Source organism: Doryrhamphus excisus, linkage group LG8 (genome assembly GCF_037039965.1).
Source record: "Doryrhamphus excisus strain RoL-2023G ecotype Guam linkage group LG8, RoL_Dexc_Guam_v1.1, whole genome shotgun sequence".
Lineage (NCBI taxonomy): Eukaryota > Metazoa > Chordata > Actinopteri > Syngnathiformes > Syngnathidae > Doryrhamphus > Doryrhamphus excisus.
This window is the reverse complement of record NC_136364.1, coordinates 6,583,292-6,609,389: the sequence shown is the minus strand read 5'-3', so window position 1 is coordinate 6,609,389 and position 26,098 is coordinate 6,583,292. Positions and strand designations below refer to the sequence as shown.

At 39.9% G+C, this 26,098-nt stretch overlaps 1 protein-coding gene across 1 annotated transcript; it reads right to left on the bottom strand.

Moving 5' to 3' along the window:
• Nucleotides 1–6,314: 6,314 nt before the first annotated feature.
• On the bottom strand, nucleotides 6,315–12,050 carry p2ry1 (purinergic receptor P2Y1). The gene is made up of 2 exons (XM_058080794.2): nucleotides 11,772–12,050; nucleotides 6,315–9,043 (listed from the first exon to the last, which is right to left on the bottom strand). Exon 2 carries the CDS (start codon nucleotides 9,008–9,010, stop codon nucleotides 7,949–7,951), a length of 1,062 nt encoding a protein of 353 aa, XP_057936777.2. The 5' UTR covers nucleotides 9,011–9,043; nucleotides 11,772–12,050; the 3' UTR covers nucleotides 6,315–7,948.
• Nucleotides 12,051–26,098: the final 14,048 nt, after the last annotated feature.

Genomic DNA, 26,098 nt, shown 5'->3' with positions numbered 1-26,098 from the left:
TATATATACGTATATATCAACCTTCTTAGCATAAATACCCTGTAGTGTACATGTGTTGCAAAGTGGCAAAGTTACATCCTTTCATTTTTGACGCTGTGACCCTCCCTGGTAAAAAGTTTGGACCCCCCTGCCCCATGTTTTTGGTGTCTGTGATGTGTGTCTTTTTTGTGGCAGATGGACCGCATGCATGATGGAGTACACTGGAGTACACTTATGCCCACTCCATGCCTGTTCGTGTTAGCTTTGCAGTCTGAGTCATTGACTGTCAGTCAGGTGTGAATTACGCCAACTTGGCCCCCCATGGTGTTTGTGCTCATCCCGTCTTATACGGCAACTAGTCCAAAAAGGTTGCAAAACTGTGCCACTAAAGTCCAACATTGATGGTAAAGTGCTTAAAGACTATCGCAGCAGAAAGACGTAGCAAGTCACCAGGAGTTTTGGAGGATATTTGTGATGTTCCCACAGTCGTTTGCTCGCTCACAAAAAAGCATCTGATGAGGAGGAACATTGTGCTTTGGTTGCCATGGTTACAGTAATAACAAGGGGGGCCCTTGATGTAGCGATCCACAGACACTTTTATCACAAAGCTTCAACCTGGATTGACCAGTGTGCTCAATGGCAGCAAACCCAGAAAAAGGGTGTGTCATCATTGACACAGTGGAAACTCCACCTGATACACGTGGAAAAATAACCCTTCCACCCACATGAGACTGCCTCCACCTTACAAACACTACAACTACTGTATGACCCATGTACCACCTAATGTTTGTTGTCAGCTAATGATAGCAGTTTGACAAAGTTTTGCTATGTTAGCCATTATTGAATGTATATACAAACTTGTTCCAGCAAGGGCTGCATGCTGACAACTCAAAGGGCCACTTTTATATATTAAAAAAAAAAAACGTGCGTAGATACAGGATGCTAAGATGTCTTATTGACAAGGCGTAAGATTGGATCAGTTTTTGCTGTGTTTGTTTTATTTTTAAAAATATTCCAACCTTCATCTCATACATTTTTTCTCATATATATTTTTATATCTGATAATCTATAAATATATACTGTATAATACGACTTTATCATCAACTTTTCCCCAACATAATTTTCTGTGGGTATTTGCGGCCCGTGGCTGTTTTTTATTGGATTTTTATATAGCACATTCTAAAAAAAATTCCAAAATAACAATAATTGAAAAATCAGCACTATTTTTACAGGAATAAAGTCAAAATATTGAGAGAAAAATGTTGTAATTAGGGATGTCCGATCTTGGCTTCTTTGCCAGAAATCGATATTGTCCAACTCACAATTTTCAATACAGATATCAGCCGATACCGATATGTGTAACATGACATATCCCCTGTGGTGGAATGAACACATATGTGTTGTATACAGCATTTTTGCGATATTAATTTTCATGATCAGGAAAACTCTGATATTGGGCCGATAATTATCTGTATCGATAATTAACGGACATTCCTAGTTGTAATCTAATGAGATAGAAGACAACGTTTTACGAGAGTAACGTCATATAATGAGGAAAAATCTTGTCAATTTAGTAGCATAAAGTTGAAATATAAACTGTTTATATGTTAAAAATGTTTTAAAAAATTATGAAAAAAATAAACAAATACAGTTGCATTTTTTTGAAAATTTGGTTGTGAAAACAATAATGCTATGACAATAAAGGCAAAAAATTTAATTATAATTATGAGGAAAAAATGTATGAAATAGCTGGAAACAAAAAATAAATGTTATTATTATTAAATATATTATTATTATTTTATATATACTTTTATTATTATATATAATGTATTTATTTATTATATTATTATATATAAATATCATAATATATCATATAAAATAAAATAAAATGCTGTTTTTTTTACAAGAATAATGTCGAAATATTGTGGAAAAAATGCCATACTCTAACAAATAAGTCAGAATTTTAAGGGAATTTTATAGAGCAGAGTATTTTTTTTGAAGACATAATATTATGAGAAAAGTTATATTATTATGGGAATAATATAATAATATAAAAATATCATGGGAATGAAAGTTGAGAATTTGGAAAAAGAAAGAAAAAGACCAACATCGATACTAATTTATACTATTTTACCTACATGACAAGCTGAGATGCTGTTCTTTCTTGAAATATACACAGTATAACTTCTTAGCATATCTACAATTGTTGCTTAACAAAATATCAAAGCGGGCATCCTTTTGTTTTTCACGAATTGGCCCTCGCTGGATAAAGTTTGGCCACCCCAGGCCTGGAGGACTGCTCACACACAAGTTGAATGATGGCAGCCGTCTTGATCCAGCGACTGTTCATCGTCAGTGTGTACTGTAAATATGCTAACGGACCAGCCCGCATTGTCTTTTTGCTGTAGACAGGTGGCGCCCCTGAGATAGATGTGTTTGTGTCGCATCCCAGCATGGTTCTGCATGCAGAAGCAACACAAACACATGTCAACAAAGTTAAGTGTCTTCGCTGTAGACACAACCTTATAAGGCAAATTTTGTTTTTTTCTCCAAATAAGATTTTTTTTATGCAACACAACCTTCTGTTCATGAATCAAGGTTGCACAAAGAGGACAGGATATAAATCACGGGGATGTAAGGATGGGTGTCAACCCTTAACTCTTGTTTGGACAAAGAGAGCAACAACAGCTTGGAAAAGGTCTCCATCACCTTCAGGCGTCCATTGAAAGCAGTTTGTATTCACACGTCAAGCAGGAAGGTCCGTGCCCACGGCACCACGTGGACCCGGGTTCCTGGCGACGGCTTCGGATCCTACCCCGCCCATTGTGACTGACACAAAAGCTGTCTTTGGATAAGCTGGGAGAAAGACGTACTACTTTTTATTCCGCTGTCATTCCTTTCCTTCCTCTTGGCGATGGTGAGAAAGAAAGCCAACAACCGTGCAGAAGAAGGACGAGGAGGAGGAGGAGGAGGAGGAGGCCGCAGGGAAGAGAGCGCTCGATTTGGAAGTCCACTCAGCCTCAACAGAGAACACGCTTCAATGAGAACACCAGGAAAGAACATCAGGGCGTGTCGGTGCAGTATAGTTTGTTCACTACACTCCAAGAAACATCTGTCAAGTGTTGGGATTGACCCCGTGCTCTCGTACGAATCTTGACAAGTAATCACTGACGCATTTTAGACAAGAGAAGCTGATGGCAGCAGCAAAGTGGAGACTGTGACGTACAATAGAAGAAGAAGTTTTAAGCCGAAAAAACTGCCACCGGGGGGCAGGGGTGCTTTTTATAAGAACTCGTTCTGCATCTTTCCCATTGAAATCCACGCTCCGCAACAACCAGAAAGTGAAAAGGCGTCAGTGGTTACCCATTGAAGGGAAATTTGAATGTGTGCACACACACTGTTCAGTTGCAAATATGGAAATTGTAAACAGTTTATGCTGTTATATTTAAAATGATTATTTTAAAGACCCAATTGGTTGTGTTGTTTATGTCGTGGCATCCTTGTTTACACATTTTTTATAGTATGTGTCAAAGTGAAAGTGATGCTTGACATGTATCTTTTCACAAAAAGCCTTTTTTCCTCCTCTTTTTTTTTGTTGAAAACTGAAAGAAACCATTTTTTCTGATGAAAAATTAGAGTCTAATCTTTCTTTTGGCTTAAACCATGTCAATACAGACCAAGAACACAATATTCTATGGGCCTTGAAAAATCTATAAAAATCATCCTAAATGTCCGGTACCGAGAAAGAGGGCTTTGAGGATCAATGAATACGAAAGTGTTTCAAAAGGACTGGGGAAGAAGGACGAAGAAGCCAAAAACTTACCACTTCCACACAGAATGAGAGGAGAACTTTTTTCACTCAATTTCAGCCATGGCATGTCGGCTGGGCTAGCTAGTCTCCATGCAGTGTAAAGCTTATGAAATCTAACATTTTGTCTTTCAATATTTTTGGACTAAAAATAGGCCAAATAGTCAACCATGAAACAGCCATAATTTATTCATTAGTTATTTTTAGAAAATATAGCAATGGACACAAAATTTCCAGGGCAAAAAATAAGGAAAATAATGTTGCACTTTTGGGCTACATGGTGGTCGAGTGGTTAGCGCACAGGCCACACAGCTAGGACACCCGAGTTCGATTCCCCCACCTCCGGCATCTCTGTGTGGAGTTTACATGTTCTCCCCGTGCATGCGTGGGTTTTCTCCGGGTACTCCGGTTTCCTCCCACATTCCAAAAACATGCTAGGTTAATTGGTGACTCCAAATTGTCCATAGGTATGAATGTGAGTGTGAATGGTTGTTTGTCTATATGTGCCCTGTGATTGGCTGGCCACCAGTCCAGGGTGTACCCCGCCTCTCGCCCGAAGACAGCTGGGATAGGCTCCAGCACCCCCGCGACTCTCGTGAAAATGAATGAATGAATGAATGAAATGACATGTTGAGTACTATAAATTTGTACGTTTGTAGGTCTGCATTAAAATGAAATTTTCTTGCATTGTCAACAGTTCCCTGCGTCCCCCCCAAGGAGGGCCGCCCCACTATATGTATACTATATGTTAAGACTCATACGGTTTACTTTGAGGCAACTACAACTCTTGACTAAATCCCTTTAAAACATGTTTTTTTTATTCTCCATCTTGCAGTCAATATTTTTTAGTGACAGTATTTGATACTAGACACGACACAAACTAAACTCATACATCACAACATTTACAGTATATGAAAAAGAACATTCACTGCGGCACCGTATACACAGAATACTGTTGGTAACATGTAACATGTTTTCTTGTTTGTTTGTTTTTTTTAACACCATTATGGCGACATAGCCGTATGACCTCAACCTCATGCCAGTAGGAGGCGAGGAGACGGAATAAGAGGAGGAAGAGAATAAGGAGGGAGGCGCGGGTCTCCCTGCTTGTATAGTGCATTAGGATGGCGGCAAACTCCATGTCAGTGCATTCACGTTTCACTCACCGGCCATTTGTTTAGGTACACTAATCCAATACAAGAACTATAAAAAAAAATCATACTGAGGTCTTATTGTAAAATGTTGTTTTATGGGCAGAAACACCTCTGCTTTTATCGTTCTTGTATTAGGCTGAATGATGTGTACCTAATGATGTGGCCGGCGAGTGGATAAAGTCGTTACAGTCAGCAGCACTCTCTAAGCCACTCACTCTCAGTTGCTAAACAGCTATTGATGAACCGTCTGCTCCGTGGCTTCCAGAGGGCGCCTTTGCAATCTTTTTAATCTCGTTTGATCCTCCTGTACATTGACGAGATAGGGACAAACCATTTGCACCTTTGCTCAGTTTTGTAGCGCTCACAATATTAGGTACACCTGCATGAGTTGTATGGGGAAGAAATTACATTATTCACTTTTGAATTATTGTGGTTGTAGTTTGTAGTGGTGTAACATGACTTTGCATTGTACGACTGTTTTGTTATATTACGCCCCAGCATCTGACAGCCGCACTAGTGAACATATCGTTAAAGAGCCCCTCTGGCAAAATAAAATGTGTCCCTCGATCTCTTTATGACCACCAGAAGGGGCTAAAATCTATTGTGTCTTCATTGTTCCGCTTTTGAGAGAAGAGGCACTCAAACGGTGGCTTTTGCAGGTCTAGACAGGCTTCGCTACACTGCTAAAAATGGTTTGACAAATATAAAATAAAAAGACAAGATTTTTGGAAAAACTATTTAAAACTAGGGAAATTATTTGTCCATGCTATAAGTAAATTTTACTTGGTAAGAAATCCTAATATAAGATTTCTGTATTTGTAAATAAAAATAACCTTTAAGCTGATTTACTTATTTCATTCATTCATTCATTTTTCTACCGCTTTTCCGCATGAGGGTCGCGGGGGATGCTGGAGCCTATCCCAGCTGTCTTCGGGCGAGAGGCGGGGTACACCCTGGACTGGTGGCCAGCCAATCACAGGGCACATATAGACAAACAACCATTCACACTCACATTCATACCTATGGACAATTTGGATTCGCCAATTAACTTAGCATGTTTTTGGAATGTGGGAGGAAACCGGAGTAACCGGAGAAAACCCACGCATGCAAACTCCACACAGAGATGGCCGAGGGTGGAATTGAACCCTGGTCTCCTAGCTGTGAGGTCTGCACACTAAACACTCGATCGGCGTGCCGCCTATTTGGAGAATTAAAAAAACAAATTTTAACTTTACTTTATTAGAACCGCTAAAAAGTGTGACTATGACCCTTCCCAGCTTGGTCCAATGGTAAGCAGAGCGTTGCAATTTGGAGCTGGTTTTGATGGGGCAGAAGGAACAAAGATCCATCCAGCAACCGCCACCCCAACCTAATACCAGTGAAAAAACTAATTGACAGATCCTGAAATCCATCTTAAATGTAACAAAAGGTTACATGGTGTAAGATAGAAAGACTACATATTGAGAAAAAAATATGTAAAATGTCTATATATCTATTCTATATCTGGAAATAAACAGAACCTTTAAAGTGAAAATACTTATTTTCAGATTAACAACGCATAAAGGCCATAAGGTTTGATTTGTAGTTTGTGTGTTTTGAGTGTGAAGATATAACGCCTCATTGCCCCGTAGTAAAGAATTGTTGATATCACACGTCTCCCTGCTGGGACGACTCCTTAAAATCACTGGAGTTTGTTGGTATTCTCAAAAGGGACTGACTATTCAGCTTCTGTGACCTTAGTCGTGGCACCGAGACCAGGCGATTGGCTTGCCGATGGCCAGAATGCACCAAGATGCGGTAGCCAGACGGATGGGTGTCGTTCCACGAGATCAGGGAATTTTCACGAAGTGAGATTCCTTATTCATAAATGCAATATTCTGGTAGTTGGAGAATAGAAAACCATCCTCTAAATACAGTTTTTAACATTATTAGAGTGCTTAGACGTGAAATAACACCCCTATAGTCACCTTTAAGCTCCTCTTACCCAATATAGTAGACATAATAATCGACAATAAGCCATTTTAGACATAAATAATACTGGTGTGTGTTGCTTTTAATGTGTTTCCTAGCTGAGTGGTGGGCGGACAGGAAGTGATGTCGAGCGTTCACAGTTGTCATGGGTTATGGCCGCAACTATTACTATTATTATTATTATTATTGTGTATTTTCATCATCAAAACCTGCAATAAAAGCCTGTTGATCCGGTGCTAAAGTCTAGTTCTTGTGTCACCAGACAATTACTGACACCTGGAGACCAATTTACAATACTACATTCACAATTTGAATTGTCTCTTGAAAGCCAAATATTTGTATTTTAGTTCATTTAGACATTTTTATGCTTGAAAAAAAAGGTAAAAGATACTAAAATGTGTGTATTTGTAAGTAATCATAGGACGTATTCAACCACATAACAGGATGATTCATTCATGAAATACGTCCGTGTGGAGGGAAGGAAGTGATGTCAAAGGTTCACAGTTGAGTTTTAGCCAATGATTTCATGTTATTATGTTATTATTATTATTATTTCTATTATGTTATTATTAAGATACCTGTTGTGAGATTATTGTCTGTTGTGTGTCTCACCAAATGTTACAGTAACATTACTGACACCTAGTGACCAGTATAGAATACTACATTTTTGAATACATTGTCTGGATGCCTTATATTTGTATTTTAGTTAATTTAGCCACTTCATTTGGGCAAAAAAATTAAAATTGCTTAAGTTTGCATATTTTTTTGAATAATTAATATTTTTTGTAACTGTGATGCAGCATGGGGCGACTGCATTGATGTAACATTGGATTAAAAATTACACAACAGTGTGTAGCTTGCAGGTGTACCTAATATTGCGACCAACACGTGTCCACAGCAACACAGTACAAGAGCTTATCTGTACAGACATTCATGGCAAGGTTAAAACGGAGCATTCATCCTACTGTTCAAGGCCGTCAGGTCCACACAGTGCTTCTATTATCCAACACTGTCGCTTTGAGATAATAAAAGCAGCTCACATCCGCCGCTCTCCATTCTCCACATACTCCGCCAGGCTGTTCAGCGCCGTCTCCTCGCTTTTCGACTGCAGCGCGTGATCGCCCTTCTTGGACGGTTTTTTGGTGGCCCGTGACAGCTTCCTCCTGAAGGTATCCCCGGCCAGGAAGTAGAGAATAGGATCCACGCAGCTGTTGAGGCTCGCCAGGCCGCGGGTCACCTGGTAGGTGGCGTAGACTCTGTTGTTGAAGTCGCACATGGCGGGGCTCTGGAAGTACAGCCTGGCCCGCATGTTGAGATTCTTCATGACGTGGAAGGGAAGGTAGGAGACGGCGAAGACGGCGAGCACGATGATGACCAAGTGGATGGACTTCTGCCGCAGCGGAGCGTTGTTCATGTCGTTGCAGATCAAGGCTTTGACGATCATGCCGTAGCAGCAGAAGATGATGATGAAAGGGATGCAGAAGCCAAAGACCGTGAGAGTCATGCTGTAGATGAAATAACCAGGCAGCTCGTCCTCTGTGGTGGTGTCGTAGCAAGTGGTGGCGTTACGCTTCAAGCCGGTGCGCGAGTAATAAAGAATGGGCGAGATGGCGAGGATCACCACAGCCCACACCAGCGCGCTGGTAATGACCGCGTTCTTCTTCTTGAGTCGGCCCAGAGACTTGAGCGGGTGCACCACCCCGGTGTAGCGGTGCATGCTGATGCAGGTGAGGAACAGAATGCTCCCGTAGAGATTGACGTGGAAGATGAAGCGCTGCAGTCGGCACAGGACGTCTCCGAATATCCAATCGGTTTTGTTGAAGTAGTAGAAGATGAGAAAGGGCAGGGAGAGGACGTAGCAGAAGTCGGCCAGCGCCAGGTTGAACATGTAGACGGAGATGCTGCTCCACGGCCTCATGTGGCACACAAACATCCAGATGGCCAGACTGTTGCCCACCAGGCCCGTGATGAACACCATGATGTAGACGGTGGGCAGGTAGTAGAACTGGAAGCCCGTCTTGGTGAGGGAGCATCCTCTCGAGTGGTTGTGCAGTTCGCTCACGTTCAGCAGGGAGGTCAAGTTGAGGTCAGAGGTCATTGTGTCCGTCACGGGCAGAGGCTTGACCTTTTACTGCAGATGAGGAAAGAAAATATTGATATGAAGACACCTTTGTCTGTCTAATCTTAGCTTGAAACCCAAGTTACAAGCAGACAGATTTTTGGGCTGTGCGGTTTTTGGTGTTCCCCTTTTTTGTTTATGGAGAATGTAGTTGTGGTGACCATGAAGGAGTGAGATCTCCACACGCATAGAGGACGTAGAAATATCTGAATGTGCGTTGACCGTCATGAAAAATGGACATTTAGCCCAAACCTGACAACAGAAAAAAATACAAAAGACACACGTTTGATGTATGGATGACGCACGAAGAAGGCTCCTTCCGGCGGTTCCTGAGTCGTTTGTGAGACATAGTCCCTCTAATGTGTCCTGGGCCGATCGCACGTGCCTTGAACACATCCCCACCCACCCAACCAAACATACCAAAGACACACGTTGGTCGTACGGATGACGCAGCAAGATATACAAAGTGCGCAGGTTTGTTTTGCAAACTGAAAAAAAAACGTCAAAGCGCCTGTAGAGTTTGTTTGACATGACAAAGAACCCCTGCAGCCAGTCAACGGCTTGAAAATCAGCATGTCACACGTGGGTGTGTTTCTTGCATGTTTTTGTATGTAGACAGACCGTCGGGGCCCATACAACCGATATGACCTAGGCTACAGATTATTCCAGTTGGATTCTGTTACTTTTCCACTACATAGTACTAGTTTGGTGCAATAGGGAAGCAGGAAATTGTTAATATATGAAAAAGAATTACTTCATTTCGATGCATTCCAAACCATTATTAAATTAAAAACAAACAAACCGTTGATCATGAGTTTTGATATGACATACTCTATCGAATTACTGGGTCTGGGTCTCAAGTAAAGCTACTCTCTCTTTGAAGTTTATGTAAATGAACAGAGTAGAGTACTACAAACAGTAGAGTACCCGTATCCAAAACCCATTTGCAGACCGTAGCTTATTTAAAAACAAAACAACCTTGCAACAATAGGGAAAACGTTTTTCGGTTAAAAGTCAAAATTTTACAGCCACAATTTTGCCTCAGTTGTCCGATTAGCGTCTTGTCATGTAATACATTGCGTGAGTCCAACTGTGTTCTTAATGTTTTGTTTTATTAGCTATTTTGCTAAATGGCAAATAGTTACGTCGACTATCTATGATGTCATCAGCAGTTGACTCTCAAAAATGTTAACACAAAACACGTTTTTATATTTTTGCAAGCATAAATAATTATCCTGGCATATAAGTGACGAATAAAAGAGATAAATCAACATTTAAGGTTACTTGTACCTTCACTGAAGATGTGACAGTTCCCAAAGATACGATAGCGACGACAAGATCGACCACTGCTACCTTACTTTTTGAAGTCATGTCAGGAATCACGTCTTCAACAAAAAGTTAAAAGGTTACTTTAAATGCTCATTTATTCATCACTTGTATGCATTTGGAATTTTCATGCAATTGGCTGCTGACCGGGCGGCATGGCGGTCTAGTGGTTAGCACGCAGACCTCACAGCTAGGAGACCAGGGTTCAATTCCACCCTCAGCCATCTCTGTGTGGAGTTTGCATGTTCTCCCCGTGCATGCGTGGGTTTTCTCCGGGTACTCCGGTTTCCTCCCACATTCCAAAAACATGCTAGGTTAATCGGCGACTCCAAATTGTCCATAGGTATGAATGTGAGTGTGAATGGTTTTTTGTCTATATGTGCCCTGTGATTGGCTGGCCACCAGTCCAGGGTGTACCCCGCCTCTCGCCCGAAGACCCCCGAGACCCTCGTGAGGAAAAAGCGGTAGAAAATGAATGAATGAATGAATAAATGGCTGGCGACCAGTACAGGGGTGTACCCAGCCTCTCTCCCAAAAAGTCAACTAGGATAGGCTCCTGTATACCCCCACAACATTAATGAGGATTAAGCGGCACAGAAAATGAATGGAATTATTTATGAATGTGAAACTATAATTATAAAATGTGTTTTGCGTTGACATTTTTGGCTTTCTGGAACAGATTCATTGGATTTACATGATTTCTTATGGGAACAATTGATTTGGTTAATGTCCTTTCCAGGTAGAGTCGGACCATGTGGAAGTACGTAATTCATGACGCTAACCAAGGCTCCACTGTACAAACAATGAATAATACACGCTTTGTCATCTATAACACAAAGCTGACTTTAAATACATATAAAACATCCTTGTTCTTTATCAAAATGGTCCCCGCATCCCCAGACTTTTCCATATGTGGCCCAATCACCTGTCAATCACAGGAGTGACAGAGAGACAGACAACCGTTCACATTTGCACTTACAGGCAATTTTATATCTTTTTTATGATATTATATTCAAAGAGCTGACATTCAAAAGTACACCGTACGGCCCCTAGCTTAATTTTTGGTCATAAATTTACATTTAAATACATTTGACCTCTGGGTTTAATTACTCCCATCACAGCACACACACACCATGAGTGGCACGGTGGAGCAGTGGGTGGTTTTATAGCACCATGGGGAGCATTTTAGGGAGGAATATGGTGACTTGCTCAAGGGCAGCTGCATGGAGGAATCAGACTCTGAGGCTTCTGGTCACAGGTTGTATTGGTAAACACTACACATTGTGTCTTTTATTGCTGTCGTGTTGCGCTCCTTGCCTAAACGCCTGCACCATAACTATTATACAGCGTAGAATGCATATTCTGCCTTTGACACAAGATTACAGTGTTGCAGCAAACACACACAAGTACTCACCGCTCTGATCCACTTGAAGCCCACATTCCTTTTCCCACTTGGGAGGTTAAAAAAAAAAAGAGTCAGGTGTCTACCTTCATAAAGTTACGCACTTTCGACCTTGCGCTGACGCACCAAGCCCGTGTGAGTGAAAGTCAGTTTCCGTGTGCTTGTTGCGTGGAAGTGGAAGGCGGCCAAGCAGGCAAGCAGGCAGGCGGTACGTTGCAGGGACGGAAGCAACAGAAAGAGACAGCTGCAGGCGTTGGCATGAATGAGCTCCGGAGAGGGAGAGAGAGTGGAGTGGGGCTCTTTGCGGAATGGAGAGGGGAGGTGCACCAGAGCCACAAAAACCACTCAGTGGCTTCCCAGACGCACACTAACTCCTCCTCCTCCTATTACTGAACCCTTGGCTGTGTAATAGGCATTGGATTATAGGATCATCCCTCATGATGATATCCCATATCTAAAATTTGTGGCCTGGCCGTTAATAATACTTTTGGGCTTGCGCTTTTGGGGGATGAATTCCACTCGTGAGAATTTTGATTTGAGAATCCATTTTAGAGCATGAACAGCTGGTATGCACTATGTACATCTGTGTAATACTTTGTTTTTTTATATACAGTATAGTTACTCCAGACTCCATTCACTGTGCAATATCTGATCAGGCTCCATGGGCAATATTAAGGTTCTAAGTGCAATATACTAAGTTCTAAGTGAAGTATTTCTATAATGCCTCATATTAACTCACTAGCAATATCTCATTGTGTATAGACTGGTCATATATTTCATCTCATTTCATATTATCTGCAAACTGTATTTGTAAATAACTCTGGTTAAAATTGTTGATTTGTTAATACTTGGGTTGTTTATATTGTTTATTTTTTATATTTTATATTGTGCATTTTGTACTTTGTACTGCTTAACTGATTCTGTACTCTTGCTGCTGTTGCTATGCAAATTTCCCCACTGAGGGACGAATAAAGGCATATCTTATATTATCTTATCGCACCGAGCAGTGCCCATCTACTTAAAGAATATGTGCATATGTTATTATATGACATTACGTATATCTACTATATATCTACTTATATCCTCTTTTTTAATGACAAAAGACCACAACATAGCACAAAATGACTATACTGTTTGAGAGGGAATCTGCTTTGTAAATAAAGTAGTCGTCCCTCACTATAATGCGCTTCGAATACTGCGCCCTCAAACTATTTCAGTTTTTTTCAAATACTCGTGAATCCTTAAATAATCACTATTTTGTGATTGTATTTATGTATTTATATTTGTATATACAGTAAAGTCTCGTTATATTGATATCAGTTAAAACGAATTACTACTTATTACGATACTATTTTCATTTCCCGGCAAATTTCTAGTCTTTTATGATATAATTAGCTCCGTTAGTACGATACACGGTTATTATGATAATCCGGTTACTAGGATGCCCTTTTCATCTCCCGCCAGCCAATTTGGTCTGCTTATATCGATACAAAAGCAGCTTAAATCAATCTTTGCTTAAGGATTTCAATACCAAAAAAGAACACGGCGAACGGCTGCTTCCAGTCAACTTTATTTTTCACACTTCCACCACCAGAGTGCAGCACACACAGTGGAAAACACCCGTCCCTCGCGCCTACCCCTCCGGGTGGCAACACCTTCCCTATCGATAGTTCCGGGGTGAATTATGTCCCGGTAACCGGTAATCACTACAGCGTAAGTTTATTTTTATTTACTGTAGTACAAAATTTATTGTAGTACAAAAGCATGCTAGATACGCAATCCATGAACTCAAGGAGAAAATTACATGCCATATCAAAGATCCGCCCACTTTTAATGCAGTTCGGCGCAGGATCGGATATATGGATAGTCCGGTTATATCGGTATTTTTTCCGACTCCCGAGAATATCGATATAACGAGACTTTACTGTATATTTGGATATATATTTGCCTTATATTTGTATTTTATATGCCTTATACACACATATACACACACCTATACACACATGTGATATGTAGAGTAACATCTCTGACTTGTTGTGTACGCCTTTAAGAGCCCACGCCTGAAACGTGACATGTGACATCATCCACCTGGAGTTGACTGTGCTTACTTGAGAGTGTGAGTGACTGTCGTGAGTTGTGGCCAACAGTAGCTCCTGTGTGAATGATTACCACAAACACTGGCACTACAGTAGTATTCTACACTGGTCACTCGGTGTCAGTAATGTTCCATCAATGCAGTTCTACTCAAATAGTGGGGCTTGTAAAGGAGGCTTTATTTTTGTGCGGACCTACCAACATGTACAAAATTAATGGAACATGACATGCAATTTGACTCTTGAATAAGCTTGTGTGCTCTACGTTTTATTGCATTTTTCTGCTTTCAGTTTCAAGCTCAGCGTGTACAGTACAGATAAATTAATATTATCTCTAGTATTTCAAATTGGGGGAGAGCAAAAAATGTCTGTCCCTTGTGGGGGCATGACAGAAAAAAAGAACTGCATTAATAAGATAATATCCACCGCAGGAAGTACGCTGTCAATGCTAATGTGTGAGTATATGTTATTACTGTTAAGTTCTTTCAGACTTGCACCGGCCTGAACTTGATAAGGCCGAGAAGATTGCAGAGGATCAGGGTATCAACTCCGCTCCAGTAGGTTTTCTCGAGTTTTATTTTCACACCTCAGCTACTTACAGGAGTACAGATTTGATTGATAACCTTTGAATCAAGTAAATATTGTCAATGTACTACTAAGCATACTATCATAGTGATGATTGATGGCATTGTTACATACCAGTGGTCTCTCCAGTCTTCTTCACGACTTATGGTTATGTCATACAGTTATAAAACAAGCCATCATATGTATATGTATAACACATGTTAAGGTATATAGTTAAGGTATATAACAGGAATTTGAAAGACATATACATCATATGCATAGCCATGCACATCTTAAACATACATACAATCATATGACACTTGTTTTCCTTCTAATGTCGGATCAGTCAAATTGGACCGAACAATTACTTATGTCTAAAATGTCTTCTTTTTTATGATTATGTTTACCATCTGAGATAATAGGAGCGTTTCATCTCCAGAAGGCTCCAACAGTGTTAATAAAAATGTATCTAGAAGATGATGAACAAGGTTTCCATGCTCTAACTATAAAAAAAATCATATTAAACCATTGAAAATAGGACAAATACTGCAATGTGCTCTACAAGTTGTATAAATAAATGCCATATAACATTTGGTCTCAAAAACATGTCATTAAAAATGATGAGCAACAGTTAACTGAAATCACATGTTTTCCTTTTATCACCAAGTAAGACAGGTTCGTCGGAATAAATTCACAAATAAGAATGCGGTTAAATAACGATGGCAATGATACATTTGGAAAGCTGCACAAACATCCGCATACGGTCAAAGTAAAGTGCAGAGCAGTATGTTTGAAACTCTGGATCAATCTGCATCAATACAATCAGTGAAATGATAAACTGCTGCACAAACGCAGCATCAATGAAACATAGTATTATAGACGTAGTGAAAGAAAACACCTCCCCGCCCCCCTCTCTCGCATAACTGGAACTTTACAGTCATTGCAAATTGCATATTTACACAACCAAAGGCAAAAAATGGAAATAATTCCAGACGGCAGCAAGATTAGTGGTTAGCATGTTGGCCACACAGTCAGGAGATTAGGAAGACCCGGGTTCGATTCCCCCTTTGGGCATCTCTGTGTGGAGTTTGCATGTTCTCCCAGTGCATGCGTTTTCTCCGGGTACTCCGGTGTCCTCCCACAATCCAAAAACATGCATGTTGGGTTCAATTGTCTATATGTGTCCTGTGATTGGCTGGCGACGCCGCCTCTCACCCCAAGTCAACTGGTTGGATAAGCAGCATAGAAAATGGATGGATGAACCAATATCCAATTTTTATGCCAATTGATTGACTCTTTTGCCGGTCATAAATAAAACCCAAGTAGCTAACCTCTCCTTTCATGTTTTTAGTAGCTCTAATACTGATGAATGTGGGACAATAGTTATTATAGGCAGCACAACATGATTATATGCTACAGTTGCTGCTGGAGATTTTGTGATGGCAAACTCACCTGAACATAACATTATTATTATTATGCATCTCATAATAAGCTCATCTCATTAAACATGTACCTTATTGTTGGCTGTATTTCAGATTTAAGAAGGAAGTAGTCATTCTTTTAGAGTTGGGACACCATGGAAAGATTCCAGTCAGATCATGGACACTTCATACTCAACAAGCAGGATCAAAACTAGCAAACTACTGTCAGTGGTTCTAAAGCTTTTTCAAAAATGGTACATTCAAGTGCATCACATAACACCTCAGACATAAGTTGCTGCTGCATTTGGGGACACTTGAAAAATCAGAGCAATCTCTGCCACACATGCACATGCAGCCCAAAGTAGGTGATAGTAGGTGACTAAATCAACAACAATAAGACAATGTTACAAAATGTTGTACTTCTAACAGACATCAATGTTAAACAAACCTTTGGACAGATACTGCTTTATCATGGTTGGTCAACTTTCCCCTTTAATTTGCTATGAAATTAATATACAGACTTAAACCATAACCATCCTGAGTGAAAACTACTCATTCTCTAACTGGCACTGTCAGTATCAATTGGACAATATTTTGGATTGTTATGGATCATACACTATATTTTATTGTTATGATTTCACCAATGGAGCCCTGCTACTACAATTCACCATGGCAACAGCGGTGAGGAAAAGGTCTTTGCTCACCCCGATGAAATTGATAGTGTTAATGTGTGCTTAAATGTGTGCTTAAGGTGACAATGAACACATGTTATAGAAAGAAAAGCAATTTGGTCCAAATCATATAGAAATGATGTGAGAGAGAATTGCTGCCCGAGTCAATATGCAGTCATTTATTGATTGAGCATTTAATCACATTCTCTTATTAGCCCACAGGTGGAAAAGGCATGGAACACAATTTCATTTTAATTTAGGTGCAATCCCGAGGGGGACAAAAGCACTGGGGGGTAGCTGAAAATAAAATGTAGAAATCATTATATTATATATAATGTGTTATTTGTTTTAATGTGGTTATCGAGTGGTTAGCGTGCAGGCCACACAGCTAGGACACCCAAGTTCAATTCCACGCTCTTTGTGTGGAGTTTGCATGTTCTCCCAGCGTGCATGTGTGAGTTTTCTCCGGTAACTCCGGTTTCCTCCCACATTCCAAAAACATGCTAGGTTAATTGGCAAAATTATCCATAGGTATGAATGCGAGTGTGAATGGTTGTTTGTCTATATGTGCCCTGTGATTGGCTGGCGACCAGTCCAGGGTGTACCCCGCCTCTCGCCCGAAGACAGCTGGAATAAAATGAATGAATGATTGAATGCAAAGTAAATAAAGTAAATAAGTGGCCTTAAAATCTTGCGACTTCACTCTATTACGTTTTTCCAAAAATATTAATTAATAAATGCTGTTGCGTTTGAATGCAGCTTATTCTTCGTCAAAAAAAATGCTCATTGAAGGAAATGTTACCATTTGTTGCCTAAATTAAGCATTTTCAATCTTTAAAATGACAAAATAAACCAAAATACAAATACAAGGAATTAAGTAGTCACTACATGGAATATTCTAGATTTCCCTTAACCTTTCTGGAATGACACACAGGACCGATCAGCAGCCAATTGATTGGAGCATCCCAAGTCATATGGGGTCATGGTTTTACAAATCTCTTTCTAGTTTCTGCCTAAAGTAATCCTCCACAGTCGTAATTTGGCAAACATAGCAGCGTACTATAAATAAAATCAACTAATGTATTGTTTTCATCATCAAGACAGTCACTGTCTATGGAAGAGACAGCAGAATGTGTGCATGAAAAGAGACAAGAGACTGCAGGGAGAGCAAATGGGGCATGGCTGCCAAGGATTGAGGGGCGGAAGGTTGAGTTTTATGTCGGGATGTCTCACAATGTCTGCAACATGCAGGGAGCCATGGCTGTACAGTGGCAAAAATATAATGCAGGTTATTCATAACATTGAAAAAAATTAGAACACTACAGACCTTGATGAATATTTGCATTTCTTAGACCATTCCTGTCAAACCCAAGGCCCGGGAGCCACTTTTGGCCTGCCAAATCATTTAATGCAGTCACCTGTGGATGTTATCAGATGAGAGGGTGGAATTGAACTTGGGTCTCATAGCTGAGAGCTGTAGAGCCATGTTAATTTCAGACTTAAAATAATGTATTGATTTATAATAGGAAATTTACACCCACTTCCGGTTTATGCCCCGCCCATTCCGAGTACAGATACAGATACGGAATATTTTGATGGGTACAAAAGATACAGATAGAGGTATACTCGCTCATCCCTAGTAGTTACAGATGGGCCTCTGAGGGTAAAACCAGTGAAAACCAGTTTGACGCCCCAGCACCAGACCAAACAAGAAGCAAAACACAAAATGTTAGGATGAAAAAAAAAAAATCTTTCTCCTGGCACATTCCTTTTTTGGCTCTTGTCCCCCACCCCACCCCATCTGTTGGCTGATGCATTGTAAGATGGGTAAATGTATTAAGCTGGCAAGGTGAATGAACGCCCCTTGCATCCACTGTGCGCTCTTTAAAGTCGCGCCACATTTCACAAACTGCTTCAAGCCACTTCCAGCTTCCTGTGTGACAAATAAGCCTGCATCAATGTTGCTAAGTGTTTCTATCAGCGTGAGGCCGTCTTATAAATCTAAATCATGTCACCTAAATTAAACTAAGTGATGTGCCTCCACAGACTTGAGCCATTCGGATTATTGTTTCCCATTTACTATGCTTCGTATAAATGACATTAAGAAATCATTACGCTACATCATGGGTCATCATTTGGATATTCTGCTAGTGCTACAGTGGAATGTGTACAGTCCAACGCCTCTGAAACAGACACCAACAAGAACACTGTGCTGTATTATATATAAAATGTATCAAAGAAGGAAAAAAATCTGAAATATCAACAGTAACTAGCCCACTGATCACCTTAATGTTGCCTAAAGTGTATAAGGCTTCTGGAGTATCTCCCATCTAATCTTAATGACAAGGTGAACATTTGCACCGGGTTCTGACCTGTACTTCTTTCCATGCCGCTCCACTGCCTCCACAAACAATCCAATCAGCATCACCAAGTCACACTTTCCTGCTCGTGTCATTTTCATTAGGCAGGATGGAAAGCCACACTCCAGCGATGCTGACCCTCGTTCGGCTCGCATCCTACGCCGAGCGTCTGTTTCATTGGGGAAATCAACATGAATGAACGCATTGGTGGCAATATTATTCATAGATTGTGTATTTGTCAACACTGCCCGACCTTAGATTTGGTATTGGTCTACTGGCATTCATTATGGAAGTCTTTTTCATTCTTTTAGTTGCATCCCCTACTTCTCATCTGTAAAAGCAACACCACAATCCTACTTTGCCTCCTTTGTCTGTATCTAAACACCCCTCCATGATTTTTCACGTCCTATTTACTTCCAGGTTCTGCCTTTTTCTTCTTGCACGCACATATTTCACATGAGAATCCACATTCCGGACAACTTCTGAGGTCAGCTGGTATGAATTTGGCTAGGAGTGCTTCACACACATGGAAGCTGTCAGTTAGGCCCGTGTTGCTTGATCTGCCCGTCTGTACTATGTAGCAAATACACTTAATTTTTTTGTTTTGCATTATATAAAAAGACATGTATTATTATTAATAATATTTCAACTCTATGCCTGAATAGAGCCGCTTCTCTTTCACATCGAGAGGAGCCAGTTGAGGTGGCTCCTTAGTGTGGTATTCTGGGCATGCCCAGACCTATGACCTATGTCTCACAGCTGGCCTGGGAACACCTTGGTGTCCTCCCGGTGGATTTGGAGTAGGTGGCCAGGGACTGGGAAGTCTGGGCCTCTCTACGGAGACTGCCGCCCCCACGACCCGGACCCGGATAAGCGGAGGAAAATGGATGGATGGACTGTATGTTCTTTCCATCCATACCTGCCCAGCACCTCCTCTCGTTCCTTCACCATATAGCTTGGTACTGGCACTACAAAGTGAACTTATTCTTGGCTGTTTTACCGACATTTACACAAAACAGACTTTAAAAAAAAAACAGAAAGGTCAACTGCTCAAATGGCTAAACTCTCTGACCACTGTTTGACCTCTTTCTTTCATTTAAACCTCAAGTACATTTTACAAAGACAATGTTTATTTTATGCAGCAGCCGTCGACTTATTCCGCAGTCCAATCAATGGTTGTGAATGTCAACAAGGTTTTGGGTGAACCACGAGAAGGTCAGTGTGCCCACCCAATGGAAATGCCACCGTGATGGAGTTCTCCAAACAAAGTGATGCTGCATCCATGATATATGTGTGGTGTGTATTACTGGAGGGAGCATTATCCCATGGATACACTGTGAGCTTCGGTTGACCAAAGCCTCATACATATTTGATCCCGTGGCGCTGCTTCATTTAGCTGTGTGTAATGTGATCAATCAATTCATCTGACAAATATGCTTTGAAATGAAATGCCAGCGTGGCTTCCAGTGAAACAAGATTTCCTTTTCAACTGGTTAATTCTCCAGCGGAATCCTCTCACGAGCAGCCCACACAGTTTATGTTTATCACGGCAAGTAAACGGACTTTTTATCACAGTGGGAACTTGCATGCTCTTATGTTCACAATAATAAAAAAAATCCACAGATGTATGATTGCTGACGTGTACGAAGGATGATGCAGATGCTCTCACATCAGCCGCTAATGTGTTGTGATTGCTTATCTCTTAGGAGCTGTAAAATTGTTTTCATGAATGAATTGATAGGAAAATAAGAATTGTATTACTAGGAAACATTTTTAATTTAAAGTATGTGTATTATATACAGTATATATGGGTAAACAATATATGCCACAAAATGTAGTTTTTATTATTAAGGAGAAAAAAATCCAAAGCAACTTGTCCCTGTGTGGAAAAAGTGATTTCCCCCTAAAGCAGGGTCTCAAACTCACTTTGCCACCAGAGTGAAGCCGGACCGCATCAGGTTTTGAAAAAAACAAACAAAACGCATTTATTAAAAACTGGGAAAAAAATCAATAAAAAAAAATATCTTCAATGCTTTTGCTCCTGCAATACTCTACACTTTTTCAGTACTTTGGTTCCGGTTTTCCACACCAAAATATCTGATAAAACATTCCACTGTTCTCAAATATCTTAATTTTTGTTTTTCTATACAAAAAATTAAGATTAAAAAAAATAAACAAATTAAGGATAAAAACAATAAATCAATCAGTAATAAATAAGTAAAATAATGATAAAACAGCAAATACAGTAAAGTCTCGTTATATCGATATTCTCGGGAGTCGGAAAAAATACCGATATAACGGGACTATCCATATATCCGATCCTGCGCCGAACTGCATTAAAAGTGGGCGGATCTTTGATATGGCATGTAATTTTCTCCTTGAGTTCATGGATTGCGTATCTAGCATGCTTTTGTACTACAATACATTTTGTACTACAGTAAATAAAAATAAACTTACGCTGTAGTGATTACCGGTTACCGGGACATAATTCACCCCGGAACATAATTCACCCCGGAACTATCGATAGGGAAGGTGTTGCCACCCGGAGGGGTAGGCCCGAGGGACGGTTGTTTTCCGCTGTGTGTGCTGCACTCTGGTGGTGGAAGTGTGAAAAATAAAGTTGACTGGAAGCAGCCGTTCGCCGTGTTCTTTTTTGGTATTGAAATCCTTAAGCAAAGATTGATTTAAGCTGCTTTTGTATCGATATAAGCAGACCAAATTGGCTGGCGGGAGATGAAAAGGGCATCCTAGTAACCGGATTATCATAATAACCGTGTATCGTACTAACAGAGCTAATTATATCATAAAAGACTAGAAATTTGCCGGGAAATGGAAATAGTATCGTAATAAGTAGTAATTCGTTTTAACCGATATCGATATAACGAGACTTTACTGTAAGAAAAACGTAAGAAACCACATACAGTTGGTAGAGAAATTATTTTATTCAGATTCAAATGTACAGTATTAACAGTTATTTAACCTTTAACATGAACATTAATGAAACTTAATAATTTTACCCAATTAGCAAGTTAGCATCGTACTCAGTTCCATCTGGGAGCAGCGTCGTAACTTTAACAACATGTTTGATAAGATGCTTTATCTTGACGTGTATTTTCCATTTTATTCCAAATAATTTCCTGCATTTATTTGTACCCAGCGTCATAAGCCTTTAGCTTCATTGCTAATCCAAAGCAAAACAGGGCGGGCTAACAGGGTCGGGTAACAGTATGTTAATTGTGTCCGGTGTGCAAACAGCTTTAAGCTGTCATTTTAACATTAAACTTTGGTATCAAGGTGGGGGCCTCAAACTAGCGTCTTGCGGGCGGCATTTGGCCCGCGGGCCGCGAGTGTGAGCGCTGTTCAGGAAGTTTGGCCCACTCATCTTTGCAGGATTGTTGTCATTCAGCCACATTGGAGGCTTTTCCAGCATGAAGCCTTTTTAAGGTCATGCCACGGCATCTCAATCGGATTCAGGTCAGGACTTGGATTAGGCCAATCCAGAGTCTTCATGTGTTTTTTCTTCAGCCTTTTAGAGGTGGACTTTCAGCTGGAGGTCACCAACAGATGGCAGAACATTCTCTTTCAGCAGAATTCATGCTTCCATTTATCACAGCAAGTGGACCAAACCCTTCCACAGACCATCACACTACCACCACCATATTTTACTGTTGCTATGATGTTCTTTTTCTGAAATGTGGCATTACTTTTATGCCAGATGGAATGAGACACACACCTTCCTAATAGTTCAACTTTTATCTCATCAGACCACAGAGTATTTTCCCAAAGGTTTTCAGCATCATCAAGATGTTTTCTGGGCTTAACTGAGGCAAGTGAAATCTGTAGTTCTTTGGATGTTGTTGTGGGGTCTTTTATGACCTCTTGGATTAGTCATCGCTGCGCTCTTGGGGTCATCTTGGTTCACCGCCACTCTTGGGAAGGTTCACTAGCATTCCATGTTTTCGCCATTTGTGGATAATGGCTCTCACTGTGGTTGGCTGGAGTCCCATAGCTTTCGAAATGGCTTTACAACCTTTTTCAGACGGATAGATCTAAATCAATCTCAGTTATGTTTTAACAGTGGGGCAATGACTTTTTCACACAGGGCCATGTAGTTTCTCCATTAATAATAAAAGCTTTCATTCAAAAACTGCATTTTGTGTTCAGTTTTGTTGTTGTTGACTAATTCATTTAATTCATTCCGTGAAACCTTTTTTAGTGAAATACAATTTTTGCGTAAAACTGCATAATTAACGCATATGCATCATGTCAATGACGGCCAATGGAGGCAAATTGTAGCGCCTCCACACAAGCATAATAAAAAAATTAACAAAATAATCCATAGGCCACTGTTTTAGCATATTAAGTGCAACATGCAGTAATAATATGGAATGGACTGAGCAAGTCACTCAATGTTAATATTATGAGTCAGTTTGAACATAAATGTGGATTTTAGGCTCTTAAAGGTATTGAAAGCTTTGAGCGTTGTTTTATAATTGGATATAATGGAAGCTTTTGAGGGTTGTTTTGAGCCTCTGTGTAAACAGGAAGGGAACACTTGAAGAGCCTGCGAGCCTCTCTTTCTCGTTCCATTATAGTCACTCTTCATGGATGCTCAGCAGCGCTTGGATGCAATTTAACCTTTAAGCTTCATAAACATACCCTTTTTCTCACACTCAACAGTTGTTTTTCAATATATTAGTGTACAAATACAAGCTGCAGCTAGGCACAACGCCACAAATGGAGTGGCTTTAGCTAGCTTGTTGAAAAATAACAATTTCTGCTTTTATTAAGTTAAAAGCACCAATTATAAACAGTGATTAAAACAAGCAAAAACAAATTAACCCAGGCTCACCCCTACAGTTGTTGTTTAGTTTTGTATGCTGGTTTTGTAAACCAAACGCTTTGTTTGTTTGTGTTCATAATAACTTGGAAAGTTATGAATGGATTTGGATGACATTTGGAAATGGGATCTAAATGGAGTTATCCAAAATTCCAAATTTTGCGCAAAATTCACAATTTTCCCTTAAACGAATTGCCTTTAACTAGTGCCAAAATCAAACATTCCCTAAAATTCACTCCTTTTCCATAAAACTGCTATTAACTACTACTACCTCCATATTTGTCAACCAAATTCACATTTTTTCATCCGGAACACAAAATGTTTTTTTATGTAGAGGTACTGGGTACTTACACATTTCTCAACCAATTCAGTCAAAATTCTCAACTCATTCAGGACATTTAGCCTTCCTGGTACATTGCGCTATCATGCTAGGTGTTAGCATGTTAATATTGCTATGCTAACATTAGCATAGTTGCATTTTCACAGGTATATACTTATATAAAGACTTAGGACTATTATGCTAGGTGTTAGCATGCTATCGTTAGCATGTTATTGTCATAACATTACCATCGTAGCATTTTTAGGAATTTTCATAGCTGTACACATTTACAAACACTTAGCACTTATACTATGTATTAGCATTCTAATGTTATAATTTTAGCATTGCATTGTCAACATTAGCATAGTAGCCTTTATAGCCATTTTCATAGGGAGACACTTTTTTAAAGCATGATAGAAGATCATGCTAGGTGTTAGCATGCTAACATTGCCATAGTAGCATTTTTTTTGTTATTTTCAGAGTGTGTTTAAATGCGTGAGAAGTCGTACAAAATCGGTGATTCCAGTGAATTGAGTACCCGATTCACACAAGTGAGTCGCGTGTATCAAGAACCGATTCACTTCAGTGAGTGACTCAAATCAGTTAAGGTATCAAGTTTCCCATCACTACTGTGCTGTGTGTTTTGACAACAACACATAGCCAATAAGATAGTGCTTTTGGTGTTTATAGGGACACTCAAGTCTTTAAATGTTATTATAGCCCTAATATATATTTTTGAGAACATTCAATGACATTACAGAAGTCCAATCAGTCTGAACTGTTGTGGTCTCCCATCTAGAGCTGTAACAACTTTCAATGAATCAATTATCCAATTAATTTAAAACTATTTTAGTGTTTGATATATTTTTTTTTCAATGTAAAAAATATTTTTTTTTGTGAATGTGAATATTTTTTAATTATATTAATCATCCTTGAAAGCAGACCTATTATCTTAGCATTTCAGGCAAAGAAGGATGTGTATGAAGTTGCAAAATCAAGCGAAAGAGCGGCCAGGTCAAGTGACCAGACCTTTCTAGAGTAAATGTTTTGAAGCATCAAATGTGGGAAAGAATGCAGCCAGGCCGATGCACAGGATTGCATGCCAGCCTAATGGACAATTCTACTCGATAATTTGTTGGCCCCCTCGGCGGGAAAAGAGAATGCAAGGAAACGCTGAGTGCAAAGTGCTGGAGAAAAGAGTTGCAGGGCTAATAGCCTGCATTAGCTCTTTGTTGGTGCCCCTTGGTGGACGTCGTGCTGACTCATGAGAGAAACACACAGCAAACAGGATGTCCGTGATCTTTCCCAGCAGAGGCTCATGTCCACGCGTCGGCAAAATAAATGAGATTTTATTACAGTATCATTTTCATCAGTTTCTGTATTGACGAAGATAATAACGCTCAGTTTTGACTGCAACAATCAGAGTATTAATTTAACAGGATTTTTATTATAGTTGTAGTGTGGAGTGGAACATTTAGTCCCTCTGGTGTCGCTAAATAAATATAAGAATCAGCTCCAAGTGTGATGCACAACTGCATATAATAACTTCACAATAATGAAATATTATTAAACTAGAAACTGATACAAGTGCTGTCATCAAGCGTAGTCATTGCCATCCTGTATAACTGATAATTAATTACATCTTGAAGATGTTAGGAATGGAATATTTTCCACTATGTTTGTGCCTATTTACCACAGAAGACCTTTCACTTGGAACAAAACCTAGTTATGTCACCTTTTTATCTCTGTCTGAGGAGCCATCAGCTGTCCAAACTAAGACCGGCTGGAGCCAGTTTGAACTAATATCCCAACAACAACAAAAAGGGAAGCTTACACCCATTGCACCGCCTCCCTGACAGAAGTCATAAAAGGAAGTGAAACAGTGTTCTTCTTTGGGAGAATCCCACTGTTGCCAACTTTTCAGTAAGAAAAGTAGCGATTGCCTGTCCTGGAAGTTGCTACATGACATCATCATTTAATATGCATATCGTTTGACAATGATGTTGTAAAATGCTATAAGGAAAAAACAACTGTTGCAGTAAAAACATCTCCTTTTTATCCAGGCTAAAAG

What these genes read in the sequence shown, in the direction of transcription:
- p2ry1 (XM_058080794.2), bottom strand. Translation starts at nt 9,010, where the DNA reads ATGACCTCTGACCTCAACTTGACCTCCCTGCTGAACGTGAGCGAACTG.